General features: G+C 45.5%; 1 protein-coding gene across 1 annotated transcript in view; it reads right to left on the reverse strand.

The window, feature by feature from the left end:
- Positions 1 to 11,414: 11,414 nt before the first annotated feature.
- Positions 11,415 to 15,510, reverse strand: part of CCDC6 (coiled-coil domain containing 6) — a 111,278-nt gene continuing 107,182 nt past the window's right edge. Inside the window, exon 9 of the mRNA XM_072823181.1 lies at positions 11,415 to 15,496. Within this exon, the coding sequence (XP_072679282.1) occupies positions 15,422 to 15,496 (75 nt within the window). The 3' untranslated portion in view covers positions 11,415 to 15,421. The remainder of the gene's footprint in view (positions 15,497 to 15,510) is intronic.

The following is a 15,510-nucleotide window of genomic DNA, read 5'->3' on the forward strand; positions in this document are numbered from 1 at the left end:
CATAAATGCTGTTCCTTCTAAAGTCCCTTTCCTTTCCCTAATTCCTCTCTGTGAATTCCCCTTCACCCCTCAGTTCCTAGTTGCAGCATTACCTCCAGGAAGACCTTCCACACACGCCATCCTCCTCAACACACATATGTCCCCAGAGAGTGCCCTGTGCCCCCCTTCCAGGGCTGAGCGTACTGTTCTGTGCCAGGGTCGTTTGCCTCTTTCCTCAAGTAATCAAAAGACCCTGAGGACCACTCCTAGATCTAGTCTCTGTTGTCTTGTTCCTAACCGAAAGCAGCCCCCCTGACATTTGGAGATGTGCCACTCAGAAGGGAAAGACTTGGCCAATGGGGGGGGGGGGGGGGTTGTGTGTCAGGGCCAAGTCCCAAAGGAGAAGTGGGAACTTGCCAACGAGTCAACGGGGACCCAGGGTGCTTGAGGCAGAGCTCTGGAGAGGAGCAGAAGCTTGGGAACAACTGGGAGTGGGTATGGGAAGGGGGCGATGGCTGGCAGCTTGCTTCTTTGAAGGACATGGGACAAGGCGGAGGCGGCCAGACCTGAAAGTGACACTTGAGGGCTCAGGAGCTGGGCACATGAGGTGAAGGGGTGTGGGAGGAGGGGTTGGGGGATCAGGACGGGAGGCCAGAAAAGCAGCTGGGAAACCATTTCTTACAACAGCCCCGTGGACACTCAAGACAGATCTGACCTGGGGCGGGAGTGGAAAGGAGAAGCATGCTCGAGTCACATGCAGCAGGTATACGGTTGGCAAGATGTAGGGCCTGGCTAGAATTGGGTGGGGAGAGACTGCAGGAAGTCCAGGACACCAGATTCCTGGTTTAGGCGGCTGGGTGAGTAAGATATAAAAATTCAAGGAGTTGATGAGTCTTTCCTATGTATCAGACCCAGAGCTAGATTTTGATGCCAAAGATGCTGAGGAATTGGTCCTGGGACACAAGGAGCCAGCCAGTGGCCAAAGGAGACTTGAAGTTCTTTCAGGTTATGTACTTTCCAACACTAGCCTATGCAATCTGAGACATGGGTCCTTCCCAGGGATACAATTTCTGACCCACACACATCACAGCTCTTAATCCTGCAGGACCAACGAGGAAGGTTCAGACACGGAGGGAGTAGGGAGGGGGCACTGCAGAGCTGCCAGGGGGTGTCCACACCAAGACAGGGAGAGCGGCTTACCTCCAGCCACCTCCCACCAGCGAATCTCTCTTACTCCATGCATTTTGATGCAAAGATATTACATAAACCTTGCCTCTAATTCCCATTTTTATCGTTGCAGACAGATCTCTAATGTTTCTTTTCTAAATTTTAAAAAGGGTTGTGATTTAAAACTGAAATAATGAAAATAAATCCGGGGGCATCTGAGTAGCTCAGTGGTTGGGCATCTGCCTTCTGCTCAGGTGGTGATCCCAGGGTCCTGGGATTGAGTCCCCTATAGGGCTCCCTTCTTCTCCCCCTGCCAATGTCTCTCTCTGTGTATCTCTCATGCATAAATACATAGAATCTGGAAAAAAAAAAAAAAGAGGATGGGTACTGGGTGTTATGCTATATGTCGGCAAATTGAACTCCAATAAAAAATACATTTAAAAAAAGAAAAAAGAAAAGAAATCCTATTGGAATTATGTATTTGAGCTGTTTTTCAAGTACTTTTCCCCAATTTCATCTCAAGAAGTTATTTGGGTTTTTGTTATTAAGGAGAGAACCTGGCTTGAGAAACATACGTTGAAGGAAGGAGTCAGTGCAGTTAGTAAGAAAACTAAGCAAATCTTGCAGCAGTACCTTTCGGGAACCAGCACGACCATCCCCACAAGCCCCTGGCCCTGGGGGGCCCTCGGAGCCCCGGAAGGGGGTGCTCATCAGGCTGCAGGTTCCCAAGCCCCTGGGCCGCGCTGGTGTTTTCATGCGGCAGGACGCACAGGGGCCCGCGCTCAGGGAGGGGGCCTCTTGCAGGAAGCCTCATCTGGGTGCAGGGAACTGGCAACACGCAACTGCCCGCACGTCCTTGATAACATTTGTCAGGAAGCTCACTTCCTGCCCTTAATGAGCCCCGTGTTTCCTAAAGCACGGAGACCGGCCTGGGCACGGTGGGGGGCAGCGGGGAGGAAGTGACAGCCATCAGAAGCTTTGCCCAAAGGTGCTGCCCTTTGCAGCACCGCGTGGCCCAGTTTCCGTTTCTGGGCACGGCGGGGGAAGTTAGGTGGCGGTGCAGCAGCCAGTGGGGGGCGGGGGTCTGCTCCGGGCCTGGAACTGCTGCGCCACGCTCTGAAGGCCGCGAAGGCCTCCTAAGAATCCAGCACCTACCGGATTCCTTAAGAAAGCACAGCGCTCCGAAGAGTTCATAAATGACTCAGAAGGATCCTGAATCTTACATATTTTGCATGTAGCATTCACACAGCGCCACTGCCAACAGAAAGTAAGTGGCTTTGGAAGAGAGCAGCTGCCTTTTTTTAATTGCATGTGCAGAAAAGAAAAACTTAGGGATAAGGCAAGCTAAATGGACATCTATCCTCAGCACGCAGTATCATGACAATCCTGCAGTGATGAAGCCACAGGATGGAGGAATCACAGCAACAGTTCTCATATCTTGAGGGCTTGTATTGTCCTAAGTTCCAAGTCCCTGTTCTGAGAGCTTCACCTAGAGGAACATACCTGTCCCACACAATCCATGAGGGAATATAAGAAGGATGCAGAGTGCTTATGCAATTCATCCAGGGATCCTTTTTTAAAAAAGATTCTTTAAAATTTGTTCGTCTGAGAGAGAGACCGAGAGAGCACTAGCAGGGGCAGAGGGAGAAGGAGAAGCAGGCTGCCGGCTGAGCAGGGAGCCCAACATGGGGCTCGATCCCAGGACCTCAGGATCATGAGCTGAGCCGAAGGCAGACGCCCAACCATCTGAGCCGCTCAGATGCTCCAGAATTTCATCCAATGTCTGACATCAGGCACTCAGATCCCAGTGCCCATCGATGTTCTCACCTATGTTTTCAAGATATACATGAGTAGCTAAAACAAAAACACATTCTGATGCAAAACAAAGAAAAGAAAAAAAGTGAAAAAAAGGAGCCACCTCTCATATCAACTGAATTGTTTAATCTGTCTCCCTGTTGCCAGGTTGGACAAGCCAGTAAATCCTGGAGAAGGAAAATGCTCAGAAACGGATTAATCTGGAGAGGTCGAGATGGATGAGTTGCTAGCGCCCTCTTTCAGGTAGGCTCGGCTTTCCTTCAGAAACATAAAGGGGCTGATCCAAGCTTATAGGTAATTCCATTTATCATGCAAAAGCAAACATGAGTGCAACCCAGGGTATGGGTTCATGGATATTTCAGGTCAAGCTGGCTCAGGGTTTGAAAGGTAAGTATTTTCCCTGTAACCCTTGGGGGGATTCTCAATGCATAAAAAAGGACAAAAACATGAGTTATCTGTGCTTTGTCTGAATGGTAGTAATATCTATCTAACAAGTGAACATCTTGAGGCCAATTTAAGGCGCTTGTTTTCCTAAAGCACACAGAGAATAAATAACATAAAAAAAGAACCTGGTTTTAAATGCCTTCCAAATAAAACCGCTCCTCTCTTCCTCCAAGCTGCTATAATTCCCATCTCAGTGATGCAGCTCTGGATCACTGAGCCAAACTGGTCTCTGAAGGATATTCTTTAGGACCAAGGAAACCTCGGACCTCTTCAGATGACGGGATGCACCTCGAAGACAGGGTTCCTCACATTAGAAAAGTGACTGGAAGTCTGAGTATCAGTAGAATCTAATCCAACTTCTGTGCTTCGTGGCTCAGTGGTCACTGTCCGAGACTCCAACCCAGTCAAATCAACAAATTATACCCTTGTGGAGAAGTTAGGAGAGTAGAGAATATTAGAGGTTTCCTCCACCCCATATTTATTTATATTTAGTTTTAGTAAACCATTTGATTTCACAGCCAAGACAAAATAGGTGATGATCCCTTTAGGGAAGGAGCCCAGAGAATCAGAAATGGGCTGCCCACATCCATGTGGCCATTGAAAATTCTTTCAAATTACTATTCTTAAGCACTGACCTAGGGCTAGTGAGACAAGCAAATTAGAAGCTTCTGCAAAGCTCTGAAGTTGTTAAACTGGGTATGAAGCCCACCTGAGAGCCAGGCACTCAGAGAATTCGGCAGGTCACCTTCATTTCTGCCCCGTCGAGCTATCCACCTGGGGTTACACGTGCATAATCTGAAGGGCTCATCCAGTGAGTCACAGACACTCACCACAGAGAAAAGCCAGCGATTTTAAAAGCACCCGAAAGTTTAGCCTCATATTTCCACAAAGATTGAAAAGCAAAAGTGAAATAAAGCCCAGTGATTTCCTCTCTGTCGTGTCATTCTTGAACTTAGGTCGACTGCTGGGGGGTCTCTCGATACGCGACCAAGTATAGACTGGTTCTTCAGAAACCTCTTCCTGATGTATGTTGGTCAGGACTCCCAGGCCAGTTATGGTCCCAGAGCTCCCTAAGGTCATCCTAACACATGACAACACCACATCCCGACTAAAAATTTGAACACCCTTGGACAACTGCAAGCAGTGGCCTTTTCCAAGCAAAGGGATGCCCCCACCACGTGAGCCCAATTATCAGTGGAAACGTGTCCATGGGAACAAAAATGTGAATAAAGGAGAGAACATGCCAGGTGTCTAACTTTACCAGGATGTCAAGTCACTTGCTCAGAGTCCACAGTTCACAAAGCCATAAACTTGTTTTCCGGACAGAGAACTTCTTGCCATGGTTTGCGTTTTGGGGAGTGATGCATGAAACACTTTCACTTTCTTGCAAATATTAGAGTTTCCTGTGGTGGCCACTCTAGCACTGTCTCAAAACTCCCTTTTTCCTGTCCAGCCTTAAAAATCTCTGGATCTCTTCCTCTCTGTTTTTGAAAAATTTATTGTGAAAAATCTTACACATACCAAAGTAGAGAATTCAGTCATCTGTCATGTAATTTAGACAATCAGCATGCTGCCCATCTTGTTTTATCTACACCCACATGCCCCTCCTCGTCCTCCCCCCAAAAGTTATTTTAAGGAAAACCAAAATATCCTATCATTGCATTTGTAAATATTTTATTTATGGACTTCTATAAGATGTAGATCTTTCAGAAATATCTTTATTTCTGGATAAGAAATAGGCTGAATGTATTATATACATCAATGAGAAGTAGGAAAACATAACAAAGCAAGACTGAAGAGATCTAGAAACTCCCATTAAGTCATGAGTCAGGCAAGAGTTAGTCCACCTCAAAACCACATCTTCTGTTGCTTCAAGCTCTGCCCTTTCCAGCCTCACTCTGTGACGTCTCTGGCAACCTGTCACTGCCCGGATGGCTCTGCTGAGTAAGCCTTTGGACTCAGATTTAAGGCGAAAGCTCTGCTCAGCACATAATCTGTCTAAGGCCCTGGAGAAAGGTCTCATGGTCAACCCAGAATCTTGCCCAGAGGGGTTTCTGTTTCTGTGGCCTTCCTTGGCACCTTCATTCCAGGGTCCTGACACTTCTCAGGGATCTGGGGCCCAAGTTCTCAGGGAAATAGCTACTGACTAGGACAAAAACCAAAAAAAAAAAAGGAAAGAAAGAAGAGAAAAGAAAGGGAAGGGAGAGGAAAGAAAGGGAAGGGAAGGGAAAGAGAAGAAAAAAGAAAAGAAAAGAAAATAGCCATGATACCATCATTATAGCCAGAACAACAATTAACAGTTCATCTTTCATAGCAACTAACCGGGGAGAGTTAACCCATTTCCCCTTCCATCCGAGCATTTGGTCCCTCAGATGCTGGGTGCAGCCTGGAGACAGATAGGCGGCCTTGCTTGGAGAGCACAGTCCCCCGACACACAGACACACAGTCAGGGACCTCACCAAAGGCAGTTCACAGCTTCCTCTTCCCTCCAGTCTGAGTCTCCACCTTTTTTGCTGCTCTCTCTCCAACAGCTCCCCAAGGACTCTGTGGCAGCGGCCAAGGTCCAGGCTCTGGAATTCCTCATCTGCGAGGCATGGCTCACAATGATGAGTTCACTTTGTCTCCACATTTCTTTTCCATCAAGAGATCCCACATTCCAGAGCCCGATGACTTGGGCCTTGCCCAAGGTCATTAAATGTGTGTCGGTTTATAGTCCAACAATAGGGAGATGCTGGGCAGCCTGTATGTTCTAGACCGGCTCCCAAGTAGGAAGAACGCGAGTTCCCGGCAGGACCCCCTTGGCCTCCCTTTTGATGCATCTACTTCTGAGGGGTAAAGTCCTGGCCCTTGTCTAGGCTGCATATTGGGGAGGGGGGGGTCAAGGTGGAGTTGGTAGAAAATTCATGCTGAGAACCTGCCCACCAGGCTCCTGAGGTGAGCGCACCAGGGTCTGAGCAAAGGTCGTGCACTTGGCACATGGGATCCTTGCCACGAGAGTAAGGGCAGCTGCCTCACAGTCTTGAGATTCCTGAGGGAGTCTCACCCACCTCCTGTCCTCTGCTGAGTCCAGACCCAAGCCTACTCTCAGCCTGCAGCTGGGCTCTAGGTTTGAGGTCCCTCAAATAAAAGACTTTCCCCATTGTCACCATGTCCTTTGCAACAGGACGCAGACACAGCGGAGGCCTTCTGATAGGAGAGCCTCTTGCAACCTCCCCCACTCCCACCCCACCCTGCTCCCAGCCAGAGGCACAGGGAACAGGATCAACAGGCTCCCAAGAGCTTACTGTTAAATTTTCCAGGAATTGTGTCAGCTGGCTGCTAAACACAGACACTATTAAAAATTAAATTATATAAATTTGTAATTGAAAAGATTAAAAACAGCTAATAAATACCGAAAACACTATATATCCTAATTTACCACATTTTACTATTATTATGCTTTTAAGGTCATTTACAACTAACATATCTCCATGGTGAAAATACTATGTGAATGGTGCACAACAGCATATCTCGCCACAGCTCAGTGACTTCACAGGGGGCTTGAAATCACATTGCTGGGGAGTATGTACCCCACAAAAATCGACAAGCAAAAGAAATAAGGGTTCAGTCTCAAGATAGCAGAATGTTGACCACTTACCAACACACCTCTATCTGACTCAGCTCTAGGACTCCAGACTCTGTCCTCAGCTCAGCTTGCTTGAAACCCACATTTCAAGTGTGTGCTGTGTGTTGACTTTGAAGACAGCCAGGGACAAACTAGATAGAGCCACAGCTAAGAGAACTCGGGAAGCCAATCTTGGCCAACCCTCCCTAGGAGATTTACAAGAAAGACTGATTGACCACAGTCAATCTTGGGTGTCCAGACCCCACCTTTAATAATCAGCCAGATTTGCACCAGGAACTTCCGGTGGTGGCCTCTCTCCAAAGTGGGTTTCAGTGTTCGCCTCCCACTCCCCTACTCCCTGCCCTTCTCTCTTCTGCACAGACACAGCTCTAGCCAGATCAGACTTCTTTCACTCCTCAAATACCCTATACCCTGGGTCTACAAATCCAGAAGCCCGCAGGGGCCACAGCGTAATGACTTGTATGACAAGCAAGGGGACCCCAGAGCCCTCAAAGAAGGCCAGGTGTTCCCTGCTGCCTGGCACGGCCACTGCTCAGGCCGATCTGCTTGTGCAGTGGAGGGACGAGGCCCTGCTGTAATCTTTTTTTTTTAAAGATTTTATTTATAGAGACACAGAGAGAGAGGTAGAGACACAGGCAGAGGGAAAAGCAGGCTCCATGCAAGGAGCCCAGTGTGGGACTCAATCCTCGGACCCCGGGATCATGCCCTGAGCCGAAGGCAGACGCTAAACGCTGAGCCACTCAGGCGTCCCAATGTGATCTTATTTTTCAAGAGAAATTAGGAATATGGGTCTTTGTAAAATAAAAAATTCCCTCATTTCAAGTTAAAAAGGATTTCACATTTTCATAAATTGTAACTGTGTGAGGTGGACACACTAACCTATACCTTACCGCGGCAATCATCGCACAACGTATATCCATATATCCAATCACTACGTTGTGCATGTTCAACTTACACAATGTCGTATGTTGACTTCTCTATAAAGCTGGAGGAAAAAAAAAGGGTAAATAAAACAGATGGCATTTTTCAACTCCTGGGGGGAAAAACCCTTTATTTCATGAGTACTCCAGGCTAGAACAACAGAGGGTGAGTGGTATTTAGGTCCCAGGCCACCAAGAGAAGGCCTCACACCCTCTCAGCCAGCCTGATTTCCCCACAAACACTCGTGCACCTTGCCGGCATCCCTCATTAAACAGGAGAGGTCACTCTTGCCTTGCTGCCTCAGGCATTTGAGAAAGCCTCAATCCCAGAAAATTCAAAGGAGGAGGTGGTTCTCCCCAGGTCAGACCGCCAACAGGTGAAAGGAGTTGGTGAATCCAAGTCCCCCATTCCTAGTCTCTGGTGGGACAATTCTGAGGCAATTCTAAATGATTCCTCAGGGACCCCCTCCCCATAGGGTGCAACTCCAGGTGCCCACCAGGCTGATAAGCTCATCCGCACACCCTTCAGTGGTTTCTACTTTCTCGAGGTCTTCCACGCCCTGGAGTCACCCCCAAGCAAGATTCCTGCACCCAAGTCCTCTACTTGGTTTGCTTTCAGGGAACCCAAGCCCTAACCACACGGGTGTATGCTCTAACTCCAGATTTTCACACATGTTGTTTCCTCTGTCCTGAGCACTCTTGAATGGTTCAAAAATTTGGTTCAAGGGGCACCTGGGTGGCTCAGTGGTTGAGAGTCTGCCTTTGGTTCAGGGCATGATCTCGGGGTACTGGGATCGAGTCCCGCATCAAGCTCTTCCCCCTTCTCCCTCTGCCTATCTCTCATGAATAAATAAAATCTTAAAAAATATATAAAAAGAATCTACTTCAATATCAGTTCCTCTGGAAGTCTTCCCTGACCCTTATCTCTTCCAGTGCTGGGGGATCCCACCTTGCTGGCTCCCGTACTTGCAAACCTATTTGCAAACCGTTAAGAAGCTATCATACAAAGAACCTGATACTCTCTGAAGTTTTAACATGTTAATTGGGTCCTACTGACCGACCCCCTTCCCATCCGTGTATTATAGGTGAGGAGACCCCAGCTCAGGAAACCCGACAGAGGCTGGACTTGAACTCACAGGACACCTCCCAGGCACTGGCTGCTTTCAACTTGAAGCTTCGTGCCCAACATTACAGTGACTAATAGTATTTAGCTCCCAGGGATGAGGATTTGCCAGCAATGGCTCAGCAGCACCGGGGCAGAGCAAACCCCAGGGGAGAGGGGGAAAGATTGGTCAACTGGCCTGACCTCCAACTCTAGGAGTTGCCTTTTAGAAGAATAAAGAGCACAGAAACCCACAAAAGATATAAGTAGCACATTTTCCTTGTTCTAAATTTCAGACACTTCATTTTTTTGTCTCTAGAGGTTCATTTTGGGTCTATTTTATATTTTCCATTTTTCTCATCATGCTCACACTTTCTTCTGCCTTCTTGAATGCATAGAGAATGTCTCACGTCCCTGTCTACTAATTCTATCATCTATTTCACTTCTGAGTCTGGCTTTTCCTCTTTAAGATGAAAAAAATTTTAAGTAATTACTAAAATCTCTTTTGGGGCTAATTAGTAATCTTGAAAGTTGCACTAAATCATTCATAGGGTATCAGAAAATATCATCTTCAGAAAAAGCTCTAAATATATGTAGTTCAGCAGCATTCAATGTAATACAGAATTAGGGATGGTATCAGAAAATTTCCAAGGAGGGAATCCAATCTCTCATGTCAACATCAAAATTAGACACAAAACATAATTTACTGCACACTGACTTCTTCCTTTATTTCTAGAGAGAATGTTAAAAAGTTTGGGCCTGGATTAGATACTGGTCACTGAATAGGACTGCATTTCCACGAGTCTTTAGATAGCAAAACATTAAAACAAAGACCCAGATTTATTAGAGAGTTTTATTTACATAAACACAAAATTTCCATCAACCGTTTCAATTTTAGGCGCCTCTAAAAGGTGGACACACTGCCTCTAAAAGGTATTGGAAGAAAAAAAGGGGTACACTCGTCGCTTAAACCTTGTTGTTAAAGCACTTTATTTAAAAATCCTGTTTTCATTACACTCTGCCTGAAATCAGAACGGCTATTCTCACTATACAGGTTAGAAAACTGAGGCTGGAAAATGAAGCCAAGACTTCAATTCAGTTTGCAATGCAATTTCTTGGGCAACATTTTCCGCTAAAACCTAGCGGCCAGGACTAGAGAGGCCTTTAACAAAGGGCTAGCCAAATTAAAAACTCATTAACTAATAGTGAACCTGGAATCTGGCTTAAGCCAGAGTGAGGTCAAGAGTCACTCAAAATCCATTTAGTACTTTTTATGCAGAAAAGGGCCTGGATCTGGGTCTGCCCCTGTAAGATTGTAACAGTCTTCTTGAGGATTGTGCTCCAAACACAGGATCCTGCTCGGTACCACGCTTTTCCCCACCAGACGCTAGGGGCTTACTAATACGCAGCTGACAAAGACACAGCCCCTGAACGTGTATAACCCATCATCCCAAATGCCCATTCTGAGTGTCTTCCCAAAGACATGCATGTAGGACTGTGTGCATCTTCCTCTGTGAAGGGCTGCACTTGAGGCTCTCATCCCCTAGGTTCTCATTTTAGCAAGGGAGATAACGTGTCTCGCAGGGAAGGAACAGGACCTCCAGGCAGGCTAAGAAACCGGCCCAGTGAAAGAACTGTTTGTTACTCAAACCTCGGAGTGATCCTGGAGTCGTGCTTCCTACAGAGTAGAAGGGGAAACCAACAAATCTGGACTTAAGAGTAAGCCGGCAAAGAGACTGGACGCCATAGCCAAAGCCCAAGTGTGTGTGTGTGTGTGTGTGTGTGTGCACGCGCGCGTGATGTGTGAGCCCACATGTATGTACACATAGGCATATACTTATATGTAACAATTTTGGGAATGGGTGTCACTTTTGTTCTTTTTTTTTTAAATTTTTATTTATTTATGATAGTCACACAGAGAGAGAGAGAGGCAGAGACATAGGCAGAGGGAGAAGCAGGCTCCATGCACCGGGAGCCCGACGTGGGATTCGATCCCAGGTCTCCAGGATCGCGCCCTGGGCCAAAGGCAGGCGCCAAACCGCTGCGCCACCCAGGGATCCCCACCTTTGTTCTTGTACTAGGTCTGTGCTTTTAAATTGAAATCCGACACAGATTTGAAACACTGCACAAATCAAAGCATACAGCTAGATGAATTTTCAAAAATTCAATACATCCAGGTAACCGGCACCCTACTTATGAAACAAAATGGTACTAGCCCTTCTGTCCTGTCCTTAAGTTTACCTTCTAAGGCAGCCTTTAGGATTTAAAATCAAAGTCAGATGTACAGCAGAAAAATGGGGAAACAATGTTCACTTTCTGACTCAGAGACCAGAAACAGAGATAGGTTTTAAGGCTCAAGAGGTGCATTTTAAAAAATTATCTTTATTTAGGTTTCAGATTCAGCACATGTATCAAAGACTAATCAACATAAAGAAGTAAATAAGACATTAATTGGAAGTCTTACATCTCTCTAAACTCTGACCAATGTCAAGATTGCCACTATTACCAGAACTCCAACATAGTCAAGTTGTAAACAAGCTATCATGAACAACACACAGTGTGCACGGAGATGCAGAGGCAAAAGACATGCTAGCACTGGGCTCTCCTCTCTTCCTTGCTGATGTCTTCCCATTTGACGGTCCACTTTTGCTTTCCATGCTAAGTCCCAAATAAAGTCCAAAGGCTCAAGGTCAACCTGACCAAAAACTCTTCCAGAGGAATGCATTCTTAAACTGTTGTGCCTGCAACCTTGTTTTTGCCAGGATGAAGTTCAGATCAAGATGTACAATACAATCTCGATGATGGTGCAGACCGAGTCGAGAACTGAAGTTGAGCAGTAACCCGAGTTAAGGCATGAATGCACACACACACGTGCACACACACAGCGCCCGCGCTATCACGAACGTAGGATTCCTTCTACCGCCTCCCGAGAGGCAACCAGGGCTTGGCAGTAAACCACGACTGCTGAGCATTCTGGAAAATGCTCCCCATAATGTCATGCTAACAGCTGTGTGTGTATGTTTAAAAAAAAAAAAAAAAAAAGGTAGAAAAAAAAAACAACCACCCAGAAACGAAAACCTAAAAACCCCTTAATCTCTTACAATGGCTCTTGAGCATGGAACTCATGTAGCAGCGTCAATGGCTGGCTCTTTAATAAATTTGGAAATAAAAGATTCTTTTACTATGTATTTCTTTGGTAGTTACCACTACAAAGTTGTCAGTGTTGGTTACCTAAAAGACAAGTACTGGACAGAAGATCAAGTTACACAGAAATGATTCTTCTGTACTGGTAAGAGAAAAATATTGCGCTCTTGAAGCACAAGTTACGATGCTTGTTCTCGCCTTATTGGGCATCCTCTATAAGCAAGGCTTCGTGCAGGAAAAGTTCATGTCTACCTAACAAAGGGCGATACATAGTCTATTTTCCTACAATTGAACAGTTAACAAAAATTCACATTATCAATGATCTCTGGTCAAATCAGTTAGAAGCCAATTACAAAGGAGCGGCAGCACTTGGTGTCAAAGCCACATTCTGGTCGCGCATTCATCCCACGGTTGTGGTCAGTATCTCAGGAGCTCAGAATTTAAAACTCCCTTCAATTAACAAAGGAGTAAGTTGAATTACATCTTAAATACTTCCATCATCTGCCAAATTTCTAGAATTCTGTCCAGAAATGCCAGCATGCTTGATGAGAGAAAGCAATTCAGAGCCCAGAGAGGTGTCAGGTATTAGATAAGTTAATTTGGTTTTGTATAAAAGGCATGGTAATCTGGCAACAGAGTACTTATCCTATTAGCAGCACAGTGGTAGCCAAGGGTCTCTGTCAGCAAGACAGGGAAAGGAAGCTACTGTTGCTCCCGGGACAGCTCCTGATCTTAGAGGCCTTCCTTCGGGAAGTCGGTCCAGGGTGACCCTGAGCACGTGGGCCGCAGGAATGGCAGTAACCAAAGTCAGCCCCCGTGAGAAGAGCCCGAGGTAAGTCAGCTTCCCATGGATGAAGGGGCTCTTGCCTCCAAGGGCTCGGGGTCTGGATTTTATGGGTCCCTGGTGGCTAGACCATCACCAAGAACGGCCCTGGCAGGTATCCTGCCCATGTGTGACAGGCTCCACACAGGGTCAGAAACCACTTTAGAAGGGCATGAAACAGCACAGACTCAAAATAGTAGTGTTTGTTCTATCAATTCTGAATGTCGGCAGGGAGAGGCAACTAGATTTATGTTGAAAAAGTGCTGTTTGAAGGAGCTGTGTTTTATTTTGAAATGAAATGACTAGGGGAACCAGCACTACATTTCTGCAAAGTCTGAAAGTCAAGAACCTATTTCTAGAAGGCATTTATCAGGAACGGTTTGCTCACGCCAAGTGCTTTTTCATTCACCATATGGCAATGTTTTGACTTTTGTGCTTTCGGGAGGTAACTCAATTGACAGGAAGCAGAGGGAAGCTCATTACATTATGGACTTTCTCATTTGAGTGCAAGCCACTATCCCAACAGCATTGAATTCTATCATCTCGCGAAAGATTCTTGTAAACATAGACCATATTTCTCCTATGAGAAAAACCAAGAACTGTACCATGAAGGCAAAATTTGTTTGCCTCCTCTCAGAATTCCTCGGAATGGCAATGTACCAGGAGGGACGGCAGGCTGTTGGTGAGATCCCTGGGTTTGCTAAGACCCCGTCCGATCGAATTAAAAATCTAAAGCCTCAATAATTAAATGCCAAACTTGTTCCCCATATCTGAGAACTGTACTATGATTATGTATATTACATACACATTATAAATAAAATTTATATAGACCAATTGAGGAGTGAAGTTCAGGGGTGAAAGCAGGAAGAGGTGAAAAATCCTATTGTTGCTTTTACTCTCGAGTTCTTAAAATGCTAGTCAAACACTATTATCCAACAAGACTTGTTTCATTCTGTAATTCTTAAATATGCATTCGAAGGCAAAAATGGAAGTCTCTATACTGTACACTATTAAATATCTACAATGTCACGGTTCCTTATTTTTAGGAGTGTGTTCAATAAAGAGCTAGCTATTAGAGATGGGTGTCACAAAACATGGACTCTTAAAAATTACCGATAAATTAATTTTCAGTTCTCTGATTATATCCAACAGATACACATTCTCATCATAAAATATACATTCTCTAGTAAGTTATTTTCGTCCACAGCATATATAAATATGCAAACACAGGTGGTAAAAATCACTTTACTACCAAAGTACAAAACAGTAACTGCTGAAAAGCAAAAATAAAGATGTTGCAAGTATTAAGAAAAGAGTGACTCACAGTGTTCCACTTCCAAGTGAAACCAAATGATTTATTTGTGCTAAATGAATGGAAATAATGTATTCAGAGTATACTTGTTTGTACACTGCACTTGCTTATACTGGGCAACACAAGTGCTCATCGATGCTCATGTGCTACCGTCTTCTCACCTCTTTTCTTTTCTGCCAAGCAATAAAGTATTCTGAGGCCGCTATGCCAAGATATTCCTATAATGTTCATTTCAAATAGTACTTTCTAATAGTATTTTGCACCTTTAAAATATTTGTTCAAACTCTATTTTAGGGGAACACGAAGAACGGGAAGGGGAAGATAGCTGTTTTTGTTACAATCACGTTGCCTTCTGCAGCAGAAATCAAAGAGCGTGTGTTCTAATTGGCCATCAGAACCACTGGTGGGCAGGACAGCATTTATGGACTGGTGTTAGAGGGGCCGGGTTGGGGAGATTACCACTAAAGATAAGGAAAGAATCACACCTGAATACACATCAGTTGTCCACCCCACCTGGATGTGGAAAAGGTAGAGCCACGCGGTCCATGACTTAGGCTGTCTTGTTTCACAGGAGGCGTGGATGTTGACACTGAAAATAACCTACACAAAGTGTATCTGTAGAAAGCTCTAGGCCAGAGCACATTGTCTCGGGCACTGATCCATCTAGCTTTCCATTCTACACGGAAGGCTAGATTTTCAAAGGTCGGAACTGTAGTGCTGAAATATGGGTTACGTTTGGTAAACACCATTATAATGGGGGCGGGGGGCAAGGGGGAGGATCAGCTCAGTAATTTTCTGCAAATTCATGAAAAAAAAATATAAAAAAGATATCCCTTTTTATTTTACAAACCTAAAAGCCAGGAAAATGAAGCTCTGGGGCCAAGCAAAAATTGCACGCTGCTGCTGAATTACCAAATATCGAATAGCAAATGTTCCAGCCAGGGAATGGACGTACACGTAGATTCAAGTAGAACACTGATGGAAAAAAGTCGTCTGTGTAGTGTTGCAGACACACAACACTGGCTGCGTTTCCGACAAACACTTACAACACAATTAATAGTGAAGCCTAGATAACGTCAGTGCAAATAAGTCAGATCCAGAACTGCCAGGGAAGGAAGCCTTTGGCGTTGAGCAGGCGGCTCCACTGTCCGAGTCCCCACGTGAGCTGCAGACGAAGCA

This window comes from Canis lupus, chromosome 4 (genome assembly GCF_048164855.1).
Source record: "Canis lupus baileyi chromosome 4, mCanLup2.hap1, whole genome shotgun sequence".
Lineage (NCBI taxonomy): Eukaryota > Metazoa > Chordata > Mammalia > Carnivora > Canidae > Canis > Canis lupus.